The following is a 20,038-nucleotide window of genomic DNA, read 5'->3' as shown; positions in this document are numbered from 1 at the left end:
CATTCGTTTCCCCTTTCTTGCTTTTATGTGCATCATAGTAACTCTGTACGCCTTTCTATCAAGCTTACTAATTACGAACCTGCAGGGTTGCTCTTAAAGCCTCTTAACTGTCATTTCTAGATCACAACAAGGTCCCACCTAGCTTTTCTTGTTCAAACTCCTAATGGACTAGATGCATGTTTGGCAAATAAACATATTTTAGAAATATCTTGGAAATGGCTTCAAAACCTCATTCTTGCTTATGCACCATTTCCACCTACAGAGCAGTGTCTTTAAGTGTTATGGTGAAAGGGATTAGAGAATGCAATCAGATTTTTAACACTGACATCATTTTTGCTGAATGTTTCTTACATAGGAAAAAAATTTCCCCAATGTGGGGTTCATTACAGTTCCACAATCAGTTGTACTGACATAATTGAAGGAATGGCAAGGGAAAGAGTTACTGGGGCTGTTTGTGCCAGCACTGCTACAGAAGAAGTGCCTGTACATCCATCGGTTCCTCAAAGGATCATTTGTAAAGGCTTTAGTGAGGGATGATTGTTCTGGGAAATTTCTTTAATTGAAAAAAGAAAAAACCCAACCGTCTTAACTATAAATGCCATAGTGTGAGATACTACTTCACTAAAAATCCTGTATGACTTAAGGATATTAACATATATCAAAGAAAAAGCTTCCCTGATATATATAATGAGTATGTTGCATTATTTTCACAGTTGTGCACTGAAGTATTAATGGGCACTTCTGGAAATTATCAGATTATTCCAATATATAGGAATAATATGGTGAAAGATGAACCAGCTGCTGTTATCCAAGCATCTATCAAAATAGCGCACACAAAATAGATTTACAGTAATTTGGATTAAAGGAAATTTTTTTTTTAAAGTTTTTTTTAATCAGTCAGAGCTCAGAATACCAAATAGGAAAGAAAGTTTTTGAACAGAAAGAATATGCTGAAGCTCCATTTCAATTTTATAAGCAAGAGTATTAAAGTTTGATCAAGTGATCACTTATTAGAAAAGTTGTACATTCAAACAAAAGGGGCAGACTCACAGAGCTATTAATGACATACATCTATTAAAAGGTTCATAATGGCTACAGTTCCATGACCACTTTTAGTCTGTGCACTCAGCACTGCTACTGTAGTGAGTACTCCTGCCCTCTCCCTTGGGCCAGCATGAATATTCGTACAGTTAAGTGGTTTGGAGAAATTGATTGGAGTTGAACGTCAGCCTCTTTTTGCCCAGGATAACAGATCCTCACATCAGTTCACTACACAGCTGCAGGAACAGATGTGCAAGCAAAAAACCAAACCAGGATGTCAGAGGCTGGGGCTACCATTTTACAAAATGCAGTGAACCACCAAAACACTAAGACCCCACTCCCAGCCCCATGTTCCTGTCACTTATATTAGTTCCAGCACTCATAAGATTCCCAGATGGAATTTTTCAGCAGCAATGTAGATTTATCCTGGATTAAAGAAACTGTATAAATGTGGCTGTCGTTGTACTGTTACTGCCAGTTATAGAGTCATGCAATAAAAAAAGACCACTAAAGTAATCCAGGTTAAAAATAAACATCAATTTCTCTCCCCTCTTTTGGAAATTCTACCTTTTAAGAGACTCTCAGAAGGTTTTGGACCAAGAGAGATCACTCACAGCACACTTAGGTCATCTCACAGCACACTTAGGTCATAGCAGACTTCATCAATGGTTCTCTTTCTTGCCTGGAGGCTTGCTATCCAGCCCTAAAATCAGATGTGTAGACTACACTTTCTAAAAATATGGTTTTACATTCTATTCTGTTCCTTTCATCAAAATTCTAGCATTACTAGAATTGAAACAGGGCTTTCTTGGGTGTCTCTGCTCTCTTCTAGCTGCAAGATCTGTAAAAGCTAATGCTACAGGTACATTAGACCTGCTGGAAAAGTAGGCTAAAACTTATTACTTAGCTCCTCAGGAAAAGGGAATCTTTGGGAAGGCAATGCTACAAGACCCAGCACTTCACAGAGTACATCCTGTGAGACAAAAAGAATGTCAGAAACATGGCTAGATCTGGAAAAGCTACAAGTTGTCAAGTCCTTTAATTCTATATTTCTAAGAAGAAAGACTTCTTCCCTCATAGTACATATTCCTCTGGATTTGCACAAGTAGCAACCTTCAACATACAGTTTAGTTCCAGGGACACTGGAGAAAAAGAATCTGAAACAAGATTTCAAGACTTATCTAGATCTGTTCCTGAAAGTCTTATAAGTAGCGTATCAAATTCAGCGTAACAACAACACAGTACATATTGAAGAGTAGCTGGCTGTGATTTTGCTAAATTGTTGAAAGATATATAAAACAGTTACCTGACTTAGTAATTAAATTCTTAGTTTGACTTCTATTCTGATTTGTTGACAAATGAAACTTTCAACAGTGAGGAGATCTGACCCTAAGCCAGATCATCTTGCTGTGAATGAACTCTACTTTTCAAAGAGCGAACAAAAAAATGCATACTAACCTTATTTGAAAATATACAGGCAAATTCCATTTGTTGTTAAAGCTGTGGTAAGAGGGATGAGATCTTAACCGTTTCACGCTGGCCTGGGAGCCACACTGTCGTTCAAATTTCCGTACAAAATCCATACTAGTAGTGTACTTCTGCAGAAAGAGAATGAACATTCTGATCACGCACAGGGTCCCAACAAACAAGGAAGGCCACCACCCGTTCAGCAGAACTCTTGTACCACGCTACAGTTAAGCTCGAGGTTCAGAATGGGCTGACACTGCCTCCATCACCTAATCATACAAGGCTAAAATCCTGGATTGCAGCGAAACCAAAACCAATTCACTAGTAGGTGCTTTTCTATGATAGGAAAAGCAAGTGCAGGACACTTCTAAAAAAGCATAAAATTGTCCAAGTACCCTGAACAAGCAAAACTGATCAGAGAGATGCATCAGTATTTCTGAGCTGAATCACTGGGGCCGAACAACAGTGCTGCACAGTACTAAGAACAGTCAGTTGCAGGAGATAGAGGGATACAACAAACAGAAATAATAAGGAGCAAAACCCAGAAGTACACATAACCAAACACACATGAGAATGAAAGCGTGGTATTTTTTCTGTTATATAGGACCTGTAATATAGGAATTTCTAGAACTGTTGCCCTAAAAATGTTTTGCAAACACCAAATATTTGCAGAAGAACATTAAACAATTTCAGATAAAGTAACTTTATCCAGTTGTATACTTCTAATAAGATGTTTACAAACAGCATTGAAGTCAGTTGCAAGCAGGGAAATACTACATTAATCCTCAAATGCATTTTAGGCTTACTCTCAACAGTAACTTATTAACACCCTGAAAATAAATGAAATAATAAATTAAATCATACACAAAGCAGAATGCCAAAGACTTGAGCAAAAACCAGAAGCAAAATAGAGCATAAAAATGTTACTTCACACAAAACAGACCATGCTAACAGAACACAAAGGTTATACAAATCAATGTAAAGTGAAAATACCACTACAGTTAAAATCTGCCTCTCTGCAATGAAAAACACTTTGGCTTATGTGCAAGTTTCTTCTATTAAAAAAAAAAAAAAAAATAGGAAACATCCATAAAAGCTATCATACATGCTCATTAAGCCACTGCTGAATTAATGAAATAAGCCTGACTGAATCTTTCAGTGCTTCTGACTCCATCGCAGTAAGAGCAGCAGCAGGGCTGCAGCAGCAAGGCTTTTACCACAAGCCAGAGCACTACGCGAGTGACGTGATCTTGCCTCTTACAAAGCAGCAAAACATTCTCAGGAGAAGCTCCTGAGTTGCTCCTTACAGGTTCTGTTCTCAGAAACTCTCTTGCAACCACAGGACACGCACTGACATGGGCATGCTTTTGTGTTGTGTATCTCAGTAAGTTCACAACTTTCTGTTAAAAGTATAATTACAGCATATTTTCCTTGTGGCATGGCAGTTTGAGTATGTCAAGATGGTATTCTGGAAATTGCACACAAAGGCCTTTAGGTAACTACTTTTCTCCCAACGTGGCTGTATTTATAACACAATGGAACCGTAAAAGCTATGGGAGTTAAATCTAGAATGAATGACAGATTAGTGCTCTTTCAGGCCTCATTTCTTAGATAATAAACCCAGTACTGTAAAAAGGCAATCAAGCCTGAGTACTGCATCCAGCTCTGGGGTCCTCAGCACAGGAAAGACATGGACCTGCTGGAGCAGGTCCAGAGGAGGGCCACAAAAATGACGAGAGGGCTGGAGCACCTCTGCTATGGAGAAAGGCTGAGAGAGTTGGGGTTGTTCAGCCTGGAGAAGAGAAGGCTGCGGGGAGACCTTATAGCAGCCTTTCAGTACTTAAAGGGGGCCTGTAAGAAAGATGGGGACAAACTTTTTAGCAGGGCCTGTTGCGACAGGACAGGGGGTAATGGTTTTAAACTAAAAGAGGGTAGATTTAGACTAGATAGGAGGAAGAAATTTTTTACAATGAGGGTGGTGAAACACTAGAACAGTTTGCCCAGCGAAGCTGTAGATGCCCCATCCCTGGAAACATTCAAGGCCAGGCTGGACGGGGCTCTGAGCAACCTGATCTGCTTGAAGATGTCCCTGCCCACTGCAGGGGGTGGTGGGGCTAGATGGCCTTGAAAGGTATCTTCCGACCCAAACTATTCTAAGCCATTAATGTCCTGCTACCTTATGTAATAGTCAGAGATATAAACCAAACACTCTGAAAAGACCCATCACTTTCAAAATAGAAGACAACTCAAGAGGCATTTATCTAATTATCAATAAGATTATATCCAAGAGAGGGAACTAACTGCAAGATTGGTTCCCATTTCAGCTTCTAGGATTGGACTGTTGACTGCACAAAGTTATTTAAGGGAAGCTAAAGTTAAAGCTCCATTGCTAAATGGAGCAATTTTCAAACACAGGAATCTAAACTTAACAGTCTCGAATGTTTAGGGATAAAAGAAGGATTTTTCTCAAATGCCTGTAAATCTACAAATCTGACTCAGAAATAAAGGGCACGACAACATGAAACAATTTTTAAAAAACTCGGCACAATAGTTATTTTAACATACATGCTTAACACTGCCAGTTTCATTTTTACAGGATTTTAAAAAATATTTTTCCATTCCCCCTCTCTACATCTAAAGACCTCCTAACAGATACTACTGCATATTCCAACTTTTCAGCATTAAAACTATACATATATACATACGCAAACAACCCTGGAGAAAAAGACATTTATGCATTTCTATCAACCTAGAAAACAGAGCTAGAAGCTCACCGTCTAAAATTCGTGTTGCATTACTTGGATTATCAGCAGTGCCGAAACAATTTTAGTGTTCCCCCTCTCCCCCTTAATTCAGAACTATCCCTCTTAGTCTTTAGAGAGACATAATAGCATTTTTACACTTGGCATTTCAACTTCTTATTGATTTTTAGAAAAAATATTTTCGGGATTTAGACTCTGAGTCACTTAAGTAGTCAAAAGCAGTCTGGAAACTACTTTAGACTTACATGATTTACTTGAAAGTCATGGGAGATGCTGGGTTTTTATGGTTTTGTTTTTTTAAATGAACACAATGGTACTATTGGTCAATATTGGCTTAATATAAGATGACAGCCTTTTAAAAATAGTTCATTTAAAACAGCAAACCCAGCTCTTCTGAAGAAAAAATATTCTTGTGTAAACCAAACAACACAGAGGACAAAAGCCCAGCACAGCTCACAATGTGCAGTATGCAGGGCAGCAGGTGAAAGCTTGAAGAGTGACCGAAACTTTATGGGAAACTGCGCAGTATTCTCACAGGGGAGGGGGAACACCCTACAGTGTCATTTGCACGGCATTACTACAGCTTTCTCCAACATCCATTTCATTTGCTTCTTTTTCAGAGCCAGCCCTGCAAACATTCACTGTCATGCCTGCCTGCCTTCAATTATTCAATATATCTGTACGAAAGAGATCTTAAATTCTGAGAAAAACATAAGTATTTAGTAAAAGCAATTTTGCAGGAACACACGAATTATTTGCCTTATAAACCTCCACCAGCAATCCAACATTTCCTTAAGTCATTTGTCCTGATCTGCCTACTACGCCTTCCTCCAGGCAATTTATCACTGCCTACCATCTCCATCTTGAAAATAAATGGTTTCACACTAATCACAAGTCAAGCTGCAAGGAAAAAAAAACAAACCAAATATTTCAGCAATCACGGTTAAATACAGACAGACAGGAGATGAAGAAAAGCAGAAAGCTCGTATTTTCTACTTGTGACATAGTAACAAAGTACTTGCAGAGCCAATCTTCATAATAGACCAAGAAATCTGTTTCAACATTAGCAAAAGACGATCTTTTAGAGGCAGAGCAGCACTGCCAATGATGAAAAAGTAAGAGTGACAAGTACTTTAAATTAATTTTATAATGTAAGCTTGCTTCGTAATTGTTTACAATACCAGAGAAAATACTTCTTTCATGTTCTAAAACTTATCATGCTGCCTCGAAATATTTTTGGTTCTTTAGTTGACTTGTGTTTCTCTTTCTTTCAAAAGCTAAAACAGGCAAATGAAACAAAGACTTTTTTTTAACCTTCCCATAGCACAGGGCAAGTTGGAACCCAGGTATTTAATTAACATTACAGCCCTTCCTGTACAGAAGTTCCAGTCTTGGGTGAACATTGGAGTCGTCCGCTCCTGCCTTCATTTATGTTGCAATTCTACAACTAAGAAAGAACATCTACTCCTAAAACAAATACTAAGCCCAAATTCGCATGACTAAATGGCTTCCAATAACTTCTGCATGAGCTTTCCTGACAAACTTGAGAGGAGAATTAATCACTATGAAAATTAAATCAAGTGATTTGAGATAACCTCCTCTTCTGAGCCATGAAACAACATGAATTTACACAAAAGCAACAGGGAAAAAGCTAGAGAACGTGACTCATTCAATTCTTGGGTATGTCAAAGGAATAACAAATGGAAAAAAATTAAAATTAATTACCTCATGAAACACATCTGGGTTTCCAGGGTTAAACAGTGATGGCAATTTCTCTTCCAAACCGCGTACTATTTCTGGCCACACCGAATTCACTAAGAAATCATATCCAGGAACAATATCTGCTTTTTCACTGAAATAAAATTGCAATTATTCCATGGTTATATTTTACCACCAGGCTTCCATTTGGAGGTAGGGATAACTAAAAAGACACGCACTGCATTAGACAAAACCCAATTAACTTTTTTTACATAGGTAAGCTGATTCCCTTAAACTAGTCTTCCTTCCAGGTTTCATGTCTGATCCCACAGTCTCATCAAATGCAAGGTATTTTTTATAACTCTCAAAGTGTTTTAAAATTTTATTAGTTACATATTTTGAAAGTTTGTTCTGGAAAATGAGTACATTTCAGCTGAGAACTCCTATTCTTCCTTGTATATTTAAAGTTTTAACAGCTCCAAACTTCAAAGAGGTACCTATTAGGAGTAACGTGACTAATGCAACGGAAAGAAGCAGAACTTTTTCATAATTGTTCCAAGCTGTATTTATACATGATATTGTGCTTCGAAGCAAAAGATTAAAAGCTACCTGGATTATGAAAGTTTATAAATTGAGAGAAGAGGAGATACAAGTTTAATTTAATTCCAGTTCAGTAAACCACAGTACAAAGTAGAGACATTCCATTATTAAGAAGAAAGATTAAAACTTGCTGAGGGATTAAAAGAATTGAAATGTTACTAAAACTTAGGAGTCATAAAAAGCTCAGCAATGGATGACTAATTAGAAAAGTAATTCTGCAGTCCCTAGCGGCTACATCCATAGTTCTACTAATTACAGCAGTCTACTATATTAACCAGCCTGCAAACAGATGAATAAATGGATACAATTCAGTAGACCTGAATTATTTAAACTTCAAAACAGGCAATTTAATTGCATAAGGAATTAAGCACTTCTGGAGCAGACAGTGGAAGCACTACACAAATCAATTAAAGCTGTAGTTCCAGTACATGCAATAAATCAGTCCAACCTCTGGGGATCATCCCCACTTTTCTGACGTACACTAACAACCAAATAACTTTTGAACTTGTATTTTTTAATAGCTACATTATGCCCTTCTCCTTGGATGAAGTGTGCAATCATGTTTCATGGATTCAAAAAACTAAAGTATCTGACACATTGTATTATGAACAGTACTCAATTCTACTATTGAAACAGAGGATTCTCTTTCCCTCTTCTGAAGGTCTGGGCCACAGCACCCAGAAAGTTGGTTCAGTTTTGTTTTGAAAAACACAGACATGAGAGAGAAACCAAACTTGACTATGAATCTTCAGGAAAGGCCAGATAAGTTGTTTGAGCATGGAAGCTAATTATGCATAACATTTCAGAAGTATATGATACTTGCTGTAACCGTACTGCAACCAAAAGAAATTCTGAGATATTTACCTTGAAATAGCTCCCCCTGTTACTTCACGCAAGAGACGGCAATGATGAGGAACAAACTCCAACAGTCTATTGTACATAGCTTGAAGACCATTAGGATGAGATTGAACATACTGTTCCACAATCACCTGCCAGGAAAAGTTCAATGTTCAATGTCAGAAAAATGAATATGAAACACCGTAATGCAAGACTCACAGTCTACTCACTCAAAATTCCTAACACTATAACCCCAAATACTGGGATAGTCAGTATATTACTTTATATTATAGTTTCCAAGTGTAACTTGACAGCTTGAATTATTACTTTCTTCAATGCAGCACCCTAACTGGCCACAAGAATGGGAATGAGCTCCTTGCTTTTAAATGTCAGCCACCGTGTCTGGCTCCCCACCCACTGCACACATCACTGTCCCCTGAAGCAGTCTGTGAAGTTAAATGGGTGACTGGCAAAAGCTAATCAAACCTCAGAATAAAGTCAAAAATTCCTTCTAAATTTAGAGCTTGTTGGTCCAATCCCAAATGAAGGTAAGCCAATAGCCAAGAATCTTCTGTGACAATGCTAAGCCTTTAGAACAGCTAACAAAGCAGTTTGTCAGGACAGTACCTCATATCCAGCGAAAAGGGATAATCTCTGCCATAAAAAGACGGCAGATAGCAGTTGGACAATACAGAAGAACAATAGCTTTTATTTCTTGCTATTCTTCCACCTGTCTGAACACTTTCGTCTCTTGCTACATAAACAAGTGGAATGGTACAGAGGTGGGGAAAGAATAGATACTGCAAAAATCGAGAGGGTAAGACGACCTGTCCCCCACTGTAGCAGCTGCTATAGCATTAGCAAGCACCCAAAGGACGTTTGTCCTTACGGGGAGCAGTCACCACCATTCAACTACCTCTCCCATCCAAAAGCCAGGAGCTGGCTTTGCTTTGTAAATCTGTATGCATACAAAGTAAAACCAGAATAATTTTAAATATTTCCTTTCCAGCAGCAGAAAAGAAACATCCTACTGGCAATGACATACAGTTTAGGTGTTATCGGATAAAATGTTCTTTCACAGGGAAGGGAAAGGTAACAATTCCATCTCTTGGCTGCTGAAGACATTACTGAGTGAAAAAAAGGTAATTTCTTTTCCCTATCTTGATTTAGAACAACTCCTCCTTGAGCAGAAGTTATACAGATTAACTCTTCACTTGCCTCGGTTGGGAACATGGTGGCAAACGGCCACTAAATGAAAAAAGAAAGCAAATACCTTAAGGTCACTTCTGCATTAATGTTCAGAAAGGCAAATCAGCGTAAGAAAAAGGAACTGTATTATTCACTACAGAAACATATTCAATACGTTCAGAAACAATGTTCACGTTACTTTTATGGGTCTTAATAAAAAATGTTAACTCTATACTATATGCGGTCTAATTTTTTTGTAAAACACCAGTAGAGAACAAACTGTTTTAAATATCCTGAAAGCAGAGTACCTTACATCATAACACGCCTCTCATAGTTTACTGAGCAAAGAGAATGTTATTAGATATCTCCATTTGAAGAGTAATGACAGGAAAAGGAAAGATACATCAATAACATAACCTGGGACTCAAAGCCACTGAAACATGCTATGTATTACAGAGGCAACGATGAGGGAAAGTTCTATTCTGCCTTCTATTAACATGCACAAATTCAAGCAAGTGTGTATTTGCAATCACCACAGCAGCTTTTGTACTTTACAGTTTTTCCTCCCCACAGGAGCAGGAAAATTAATACTGCTGAAAGATTCATAATGCTGGTTTTAGAACAACAACATTATAGCCCTGGCGCTGGCCTAGTTTAACTTCTTTAAGGACAGTGAATTTAATGCATTTATGAAATACTCTGACAATCTAGTGAAAGCCAGGGAAATTCCTGCAACAGGGCAGCCAGTCAGCACTAGTAATTACATTGTAAAAGGGCACTTATTCAGATCTCAGTAGGGAACAAATATCCTCTGAAATGATACAGAATCATTATCAGACCTGGACATAATTCCCAACACACTGATGAAAAGGGTCCAAAGAAGTCTTGGTATTATAGCAACATCACTTCAGCACAAACCTGGTTTATCAAGTCATTTCAAACACAGCACACTATCAAATATCTTAAAATGAGTTTTTAGATTTTTACTTGAAGCTTGAAACTAGAGTTACCATAATGTAACTGTAGGCCCTTAAAAATGTTTTCAGTGGCAACTGCAGGTGTGCTGACATACAAGAAAAACTGAGCACAACTGACTGACTTGCTGACTGTTACACTATTGTGGCAGGTTGCTGTCTGAACTTGGTTTTGGAGTAATTACATTACAAAAAGAAAAAAAGTAGTGTAGACTAGTCACCAACTGTTCAGGCCAGAAGAAGTGGTAAGAACAAATGGTGCTACAAGAAGGTGAGGAGCCATTTTACAGGTAGCAGCAAAAGTTGCACATTCAAGAGAATTAGCAGAAATTTCAGAAAATTCAATCAGTACTTTGTGATTCGTTCAATTTGGTATTGTAAACTGATGGCCTACTAAAATCAGTTTCTCATGAATTGAGAAACTGGCCATCTGACACATTTTTCCCACCAGACAACAGCAAATGCTTCCCAAACAAACACTTGTGCCTGCTCCTGCTAATGTCCTGGTACAGTTGGGAGCTGCAGAAACATACATTCTTCATACAACGGGAAGAAAAGGACATTGCACTAAGAACTATTTTTGCTGCATTTGCCTGCTATTGAGCCAGCCACGGACAAATGCAAACCCCAGATCTGATCCAGTTCCCACAGATGTACCCAGGTCCAGAATAAATTGGATTTTACTCCAGTCATATGCTTGGTTTAAGGTTTGTTTTTTGGATTCCTCACGCCAAGAAAAATGTAAGTTAAAAAAAGAATCCCAACTGGATAGAACCTGAAATTGGTGACAGGCAGATAGAGAATTCCTCCACTCTTTTTTCTTAAATACCAACAACAAACAAATTGACATTGTGTTGGGGCTCAGTTCTCCTGCTCTCTCCACAACAGCATTTTGAAGCTGCTAACAAAAGCTGGAGGTTAACAGGAAAAATAAGCATGTTTGTAAATCAACTCATTTTCTTAGGATTCTCGATTTTATCTTACCTCATCTATATAAGGTTTTACAAGCACTTGACCAACTAACGCCTCTGCATCTCGTGTTTTGTCAATTGTTGCATAAGTGCGAAGACAGTGACGTATTATGTCAACATTTGAAGTTTGAAGGCCTTCCAAGAGCAGCCCTTCCAGAGACTGCTGCAACATAGCTGTTATTCCAGCTATACGCTATGAAGAGAAACAAAATATAGTAATCAAAAAACCAAAAGTAAAGCCTTGCCATCATTGCTGAAGTAAATTCTTCCAGAAATACCTAATTCAGCTTTCCATTTTCATTTGAAAGGTGCACAAGTTTTGATGACTGTCAGCATTAAATGAACATTAACACAAGCTTAATGGGTTACGGATGCTATTTAAGACAGTATTTACTATAATGAGGTTAAAAGGCAATTATTTTCCTCTATATGTTGTAAGTTATGCGGTAACTTATCTAAGGATCCCTTTATCCTGAAGAAATACGTCAATAATTGTTCCTTGTTCAACTGAACCACTATGTGTGACAATACACAAAAGCTTTACAGTAAGTCACCAGGGATAACAACTGTGGCACCTACCCATCACTGTCAAAAACTAAAACGATAGTGTGTTCCCAGCACTACTTGTCAAATTACTGCAAACCAAAGACATTGAGCGACACTGGCGAGGGAAAAAAAAAAAAAAGACATGCCATTAGATTCCTTCTGGCTTCTGCAAAACAGCTGCTTCAGTCAACATATATTCTCACATTTGCTAACCATTCTTCCTCATCTCCTGCAACATCTCTTCCACTAGATCCAACTCATTGCTACACTACTTGCAGATATACTCCTGGCCCAAAATGGCCCCTTACAACTCTGTATTTGAAGCAAGTTCAGCAACATACATTCATTTAATCACAGCTGAACTAGCAATTTAACAAGTCACATTTTTTCTTTGGCATGTTGCATGCATTCATCCTATGTGAATCATCCTAAAATGATTCTTTAAATAGCCACAGAATTTGTTCTGAACATGCAAAGCCCATAACCCAATTGCTGACTAGTCATGAAAACTATGATCTGATGACCCTTAGCAACAACAGGTACATGACAGAAGCCCTGGCAAGCATCCTTAAGGAACCCACACGACAAAGTAATAAAGGTCCTCACACCATAAATACTACCCTGTTGCTCACACTTCTGCTGCTATCCATGTTTGATAACTCAGTGGCCAGAATAGTCTTGTAAACTGCCCAGGAATTAACATGGTACCATGGAGGTCTCGAGCTGAAACACATTTATATTGCCAATAGACATACATAGCGAAGAACTGGAACCATGAACTACCTTGCTAGATCAAAAGCCATCAAGAATGTCAGCTCCATGCTAATCAGCTTAAAGCATTACCCCATCTCCATATTCAAATTATTCATACTATCTACCTTTAAGCACCAGTCTTCATTTGTTCCCTCTCTCCAATGACTAGACAGAACAAAAAGACACATCAACTCATCTTTTACAGTAGACGGTTATTACAAACAGGATATTAGGGAGAGTAGCCTACCAGGCTGAACAGCCAGAGCTAGGCAACAAATTTCACCAAAAGACAAAGTTGATTATATTCAAGCCAGCCATGCTGTAGGCACACTGGATTTCTGTTCTGGTCTGTATACTGCAGCTAACAGAACCAACATAAATCTCTAGAACTAGGTCTCAATATCAGCAAGCAGACAAACTGCAAGATACATTAGGCTGACAAAAATGTCTTGTTATTTCCTACTCTTATTCTAAGTAATTTATCCTAAAGAAGTTAACAAACAAAGCATAAACTCTCAGTAGTAATACTTCTAGTCAACTGATAAAAATGACCTCTTGAAACTCATTTTCCTCCACAAATTAATTCAATAAAACTCTGTGGAAAGAGGCATTTGTCTTCCAATTATATTGATTTTGCTTGAATCCTGCAAGTGTTAAGCTGGCTATCATGCAATACTTACTGGTCTCACTTTGTCCAAAAGGGGCATTCCTTTGCTTTGTACTGCATGAAACTGTAGTTGATTAAATTCTGTGGCAATTCTCTCTAAAACCTGTCCAGTTAAAAGTGGGCTAGAAGAGAGATGATACAAAATGAGAATACACAGTTACATCCTTGCAAATCAAGTCACTTTCATCTGCAGCAGATAGATAATGCTCTCCCCCAATTTTTGTGGTTTAATTTAAATATTTGGAATTCTGACAGGTACCACTACGATTATTGCAATCATGCAATAATAATCTGGAACAGACTACATGATGGGAGTTGTTCTGGAGCTACTAAGAGATGAAGTGGGTGAAGCAGAAGCTGAGAGAAACATAAGAAGCTGCCTCAGCAGCATGAAGCAATGGTTTCTGTATGATAGTGCTGCTTCTTGTCACATGAAAAGCCAGTCTTACAGCTCATACAAATCTGGATGGTGAAGAGCACTTACTGTAGTTTCTTATTTCCCTTTTCTGTCATGTGGTAAAACTAATGACAGCTATCTCTACAGAAACAGTCCTACCCTTCTCAGGTCTACATAGTCCCAATAATTAGCTAAATTTTCAGCCACTCAAGTACAATCTTGCTTTGAAACATGGTTCTGCAAAGTGCCTCACCCTGACTGAAAACATCTGCACATGCTTTGCCCCTCTAGGTATCAACCTATTCTTCTGCCTGCCTCCTCCAACTCATTACCATGTGATCCAGCACACTAAACTGAAGAGACAGTCTCACGTTCAAACAGGTTCATGAAATTGTCTTTTTCCTCCAGTGTCATTTGCACTTGCATCCCAGTCAATTATTTGAAGCACATAGCTAGTACATCAGTTCCAAAACTAGCTGAAAGACATCTTCCATCCCTCATCAAAGGGACGGGGAGAGGACACTTCCCATGAAGTTGTTAAAAAACAAAACTTGTGAGTCTGACTGGAATTTGTCACAAACTTTCCTTCTACCAGAAGTATTACATGTGTGGTTTACCTGCCTCAGACTACTCTTGCAGCAGTCCTTTCAGTTACACGTATACAGGGAAAACAAGAAAAGCTATTTCCCATTTTACTTCCAAATGATATTGAAATAAACTGTACTGTAGAGCATTTGAGACATGACACGATTAGTGACTTCCAAGAAAAAAAAAAATTATTGCATGCAAATTTCAAAAAGCACACATTTACTGAAAGCACTATGAGTAATTCAGAACTTTGGAGGCTGAGTTATATGTTCAGTTTGCAGAAGACTAAACCTGAGAAAATACTGAAGTAACAGTCATTTATTCCATCAGAGTTACATTTCTAAAGATATATCCTAATGTTTGTAAATTTATCTACACCAATACCATGAAATTAAGTTAGTCCCATCAATTACAAACAAACCCAAACATTTACGTATTTTTTACCTGTTTCCCTCTAATGAGGACAATTCTTTAGTGCCTTGGGAATGTAGAATCTTCTCAATTTTCTCAACAGACTGAATAACATGAATAAGTCTCAGGACACACATCTGTAATTAAAGAAAGATTTTTTCATGTCTGATCCCAATCCCAAACTTACATTACCTAACAACCCTGATGATATTTTGTATGGTGGGGTTTTTTTGTTGTTTTGGTTTTTTGCTGGTGTTAAGTTCTCTCCCTCCATCTTAATACTTGAGTCATGTCTCAGTTGAAGTATTGCTCACATAAGTCCATAAAATCCCACAAACAATGTTTGTCACAGATGTAGAACCGTTGTTCTTATCCCTGATTTTTACCAAGTTAAGCACAAAGACAAATGTTAGTTCCTCCCCCTCATATAAAAATTAAACTGCTGTATTGCAATTACATTCATAATAAGCAAGTTTATATACTACTACAAACAGAAACATGAGTAACTGTAATCGAAAAAAGCCAACCAAACTAAACATAGATGGTTTTGGCAAATAAAGTAAAATAGGATTTATGATCACCTAGACCTTGTAAAAATGAAGTCTGTCAACCCTTCTGTCAAAACTTCAATCATTATTTTTACAAGTGCAAAATCCTGCACAGTGTGCATCTACACAGCCTGAAACTTTAAAAATTTCATTTTCTTTGGGTTAATGGCAAAAACAAAAGTTGCCCTAATGAGAATCTTTCCAAGGTAATCATTTGTCTGTTGTACCTTTTTTCTTCTAATATCTTCCTGTTTAGTCATTCGGTCATCTACTGCTTGAATTCCTTCACTGACACACGACTTAAGGCTCTGTGAGAGAGAAAGTTGGTACAAAAAGTTGGCTTCCCACTTAAGGTTTAAAAAGCCTTAACTCAAAAACCTAAACTTGAAACAGGAGATAGATTAATAAAAATATAGGACAAATAAAAGCTACAGTACATCAACTGCCTTCTAAGTGAAAAAAACAGAAATAAGACTAAATAACTGAAAGTATAACCTGCCCCTAAAGTACTGCCACAAGTATCATTATTTCAACCAGAACCATCCTTCACCCAGAAATAAGCAATAAAACCAATACGATTTTATGCCTAGAAACTGAAGTTATAAATGAGATTTAAGTAGCATTTTTCACATAACATATTTCTCTATGCTAACTCTGAACCTATTTTCTGTTTTAGTCATCAAGGCTAAGATATTTTGAAGGCACATTTACACAGCAAACATCCCTTTGAACCAGCTTCCAAGATGAACAAAAACTGCCCTTCCCTAAAGACCAAGTCACTGTAGAAGAGTCAGAATAAGACTGACCTTCAAGAGGGTGATCTTTTATGGTTAAACCACAGGACTGAGCAAAAAAGTCCTTAGTGGGACTGTGTTGCATCCGATTTACTTACTACCATCTTTAAGTTACTCAAATATTAACAGCTGAATATTTCACCATATACTTGTCTTGCAAGAATCCATTCATTTATCATATTTAAGAAATCCTTTCTCTCTTCATGAAAAGGCACTACAGAAAATGTAAATTTATTGCTACTACAACTGCTTGAAAACACACGTCTCCTACTACTGCTCTAAGAAGTTAATTTTCAAATAGAAGTTTATTATAATAATAATTAACATGAATAAAAGACATTCTATATATCATATGAAAGTGAGCTGAATTTTACCAAGCTATGTATAACGATTGTTTTGAGCATACCATAACTTCTTCCCTTAACTGTCCCAACGGTACTGAAAGCTGATTAAGGGCCTTGTCCATGCCAACCTAAAGAAATTACCATAAAAACATTTATGACTTTTTTTGATAAGTTCATATATGAATTACTGACAAAGCCTAACATTTTACAGATACTAAAAGAGAACTGAGAAATGATACCTCCCTTTACAGTCTCCAGTTTTAACTGCAATGCAAAAATATGTTACCTCAAACACAGCGATAAAGTCACACAAAGCCAAAAACGAAAGAAAACTTTAACCTATGGAAATTTTTCTTCCAATAAAAATGTTAAATCTCAGTCTTTGAACCTATATAATTGGAACCTGGATGAACTGGAATAAAAGAGCAGGATACACAGTGGACAAGACATTTCAATATGAAAATGATCAAAATTCTCAGTCAAGTAGCTTGGGTTATTTTAAGATATATTGACTGTACAGTAAATTTAAAGATTCCTAAAAGAATCCCTTAGAATGGCCTTATTTTATCTTTGCTATTCAATTTTAATGATTTTTTTCAATTTTACAACTACTAGCAATTTAAAAAAAAAGTATACCTTGAATCTAACTTCCTTTTGAATTGATTTTTTAAGGTCAAAAAGCATATATCTAAAACATTTATTATGGACCAACAGCAATTCTGTACAGTAGCTATATTCCACAGTAACGCTCTTTCAGCTTCTCTCAGAGCAAGCGGTCACAGTTTCAGATATCTTAAATCTAACAATGTCAAAATAAGAGCCACATACTTTTCATATGAAAAATAAAAATCATACTAAAACATGTGAAGTGTGAACTACATTGTACAACTTAATAAGACTTACTAGATTTGTTGAGAGATTAACAAAATCTGCATAGTCCTTATTTATGAGTTCTACCATGGCAGTTTTAAGGAGTTTGTAATAGAGCTCCAGATCCTCTCTGAGCTCCTCCAACTGCACACGCTTCCTGCAGTCTGACACAAAGTGATCAACATCAAAATCCGGCTGAAAAGGAAACAGGAAAGAGAGAAGGATGTAAATAAAACGTTCAAACCAGGAACACACCCCTCCCCACCCCCAAAACAAAGTATTCCACATGCCAGTAAGCTGACCAAACCAAAGCTCTCGGGGACAAAAAGGCTACTTAATGGAGTAGTTTCCAATGTTCCAAAGTCGTGGTCTTTAATCTCAAAAGCACACAATGGCGTGGGTCAGAGTACCTAAAAGACTAGCTCTCCAAAAGACAGGGTTGTATATCCCCTGTATACGCATTAAAAAACCCCAACGAAACAAAAGTCGAAATACAGTATTAAGAGCTACTTTAAGCTCTCTAAGCAACGAGGCCTGAATGGTGGTTACCAGTCTATCTGCAGCTTGGCTGCAAAGCACGCAGAGCACGATCCGGAGGCAGCAAGACTCGGGTCTGCCCTCGGAGGGGAGCTGCAGCACCCGGCCCCGGCCCGGGACATTCGGATCACCCGCTTGCAAAGCCTGCGGCTCCCGCCGCGGGCAGGCCGCCCCTCCGCTCCGACTCCCCTTCCATCTCGGCGGACTTAGAGGCGACCCCCGCCTGGATACAGCGGCAGCGGTGCGAGCCGCCCGGCTTCGCAAGCGGCCCGGAGCCCCCTTTCAGTGACACACTCGGCGCTCCTCCGGGGGCCTCAGCCAAAGACCCCGACCGAGGCTCCGGCCCCTCTCACCCCGCAGCAAATCCGCCGCCCCCCCGCCTCAGGAGGCCCCCCGGGCCCACAGCCCCCTTCCGCGGCCCGCCTGCCTCGGCAGCCCCCACCCACCTTCATGAACTCGTCCTTGTCAAAGCAGAGGTTCTCGGGGCCCCGCGGCAGGTTCATCTTCTTCGCCTCCATGACCGGCGCGGCCCGGCCCGCCAGGCCCAGCGCGGCGGCAGCCCCGCCGCTGCCACAGCAACGCCTCCCCCGCCAGCACGGCACCGGCGGAGCGTGCGCCAAGAGAGGCGCCGCGGCCGCCCGCCGCCGCGGCAGCGCCCCCTGGAGGGCTCCGAGCGGCCCTGCAGGCGGCAACGAAGCGGGGGGGCGGCAGCCATCTCAAAATGGCGGGGCGGGGCGGCAGCGGCGGCGTGTGTGTGCCGCGGTGTGGGGCGCGGGCCTTTAAAGCTGGCCTGCCCAGCCTCTGCGGAGGAAGTCCTCTGGTTCCTGCCGCCCTGTGAAGTCAGGGGCGCTGGGTTGTGCTGCTGAAGCGGGTGCCTGCTGCCCCACGGTGGGCACCGAACATGGAAAACTGACCCAGTCATGTAGAGCTGTGGGGGGCAGCTGTCAGGGCCCGTGGCACAAGCCATGGAGACCCATGGCTGCGGAGGTGGGAAGGGGCTCCAGAGGACGGTACGGCGCAGCCCACTGGCCCTGAGCCTGGTCACCCAGAGCCGGTGGCCCAGGGCCACGTCCCCTCGGGGTTTGGATATCGCCAGAGGCAGAGGCCCTGCAGCTTCTCCAGGCAACCTGTGCCAGGGTCTGACTGCTCTTAGCAGCCAAAAAAAGCTTTTCCTTATGTTTAAATTTATTGCGGTTTGTGCCCATGTGGTCCTGAGTAACAGGAATCCAGTCAGAGCATAATTGACCTCCTCTACCCTTCTGCTTTTCAGCAGGCTCTTCTGTAGGGTCTTATTTCCTTCAAACTCTTGTTCAAGGTCGTTTATGCCTTAGTGTAGACAAATTTAGCTCTAAAAAGCTTCCCTGCTGTCACTTGCATTTCTGTTTGCGCCTCAGGATGGAAGACAGCAAACCATCTCATTCCTTGCATGTACACTGTATGGATTTAATTTTGTCTCGGTGAGCTCAAACAAGGAGCGAGCCCAGCGCCTCACCAAACGGTTGTGAGGGTGCATCCGCCGCAGCTCTGCCAGCCGCTCTGTGGGCAAGGGCGGAGGAGGCTCCCTGGGCCCGAGGGACGTGGGTTCGGTGGCGCTGCAGTGGTGCGCTGGGCTGGAGACCCCCAAACCTCCTGGGCAGCCAGCGTTTCGGCGGGGCCAACGCGTACATCCCTGCCTAACTCCGTCAGCGCCGCCGCAGAGCCCGGCTGGCCTGTAACCAGCAACGATTCGTGCCAGTGATTCACGGCTGGCGCGTGAGTTGGTTAGGACTTCCCCGAGTTATTAGAAGCATGAAGAGCCGAGTAGTTCAGTGATGGCCATGGTGAGCACGTGCAGCTCCTTGCGTGCTAATTGCCCCTGCTTGCTTTCACTCTGTCCCTTTGGAAAGCTCTTCAAGACTAACATATTTCATGGTGTCCAGGCCTCTCAGAGGTCTCAGACGTTGGCAGGCATGGTTTATAGCTGTCACGTGTTGTCAGCTAGAGAGCAGAAAAGATACACCCACCACATAAATCCACACTGGCACTTTTTTGCTATAGGTATGGCT

At 40.1% G+C, this 20,038-nt stretch overlaps 1 protein-coding gene across 2 annotated transcripts in view; it reads right to left on the bottom strand.

Moving 5' to 3' along the window:
• COG2 (component of oligomeric golgi complex 2) overlaps positions 1-18,576 on the bottom strand; it is a 41,549-nt gene extending 22,973 nt beyond the window's left edge. For both annotated transcript variants that reach the window (XM_082308002.1, XM_082308001.1), the window contains exons 1-10: positions 18,440-18,576; positions 17,490-17,651; positions 16,649-16,714; positions 15,676-15,756; positions 14,934-15,037; positions 13,518-13,626; positions 11,552-11,731; positions 8,433-8,557; positions 6,996-7,122; positions 2,500-2,639 (exon numbers count right to left, since the gene is read on the bottom strand). In XM_082308002.1, coding sequence (XP_082164128.1) covers positions 2,500-2,639; positions 6,996-7,122; positions 8,433-8,557; positions 11,552-11,731; positions 13,518-13,626; positions 14,934-15,037; positions 15,676-15,756; positions 16,649-16,714; positions 17,490-17,651; positions 18,440-18,511 — 1,166 coding nt within the window. In that variant the 5' untranslated portion in view covers positions 18,512-18,576. The remainder of the gene's footprint in view (positions 1-2,499; positions 2,640-6,995; positions 7,123-8,432; positions 8,558-11,551; positions 11,732-13,517; positions 13,627-14,933; positions 15,038-15,675; positions 15,757-16,648; positions 16,715-17,489; positions 17,652-18,439) is intronic.
• Between the last annotated feature and the right edge of the window lie 1,462 nt (positions 18,577-20,038).

This window comes from Platalea leucorodia (genome assembly GCF_965183815.1).
Source record: "Platalea leucorodia genome assembly, chromosome: 3".
NCBI classification, from domain to species: Eukaryota; Metazoa; Chordata; class Aves; order Pelecaniformes; family Threskiornithidae; genus Platalea; species Platalea leucorodia.
This window is presented reverse-complemented; position numbering and strand designations above follow the sequence as displayed.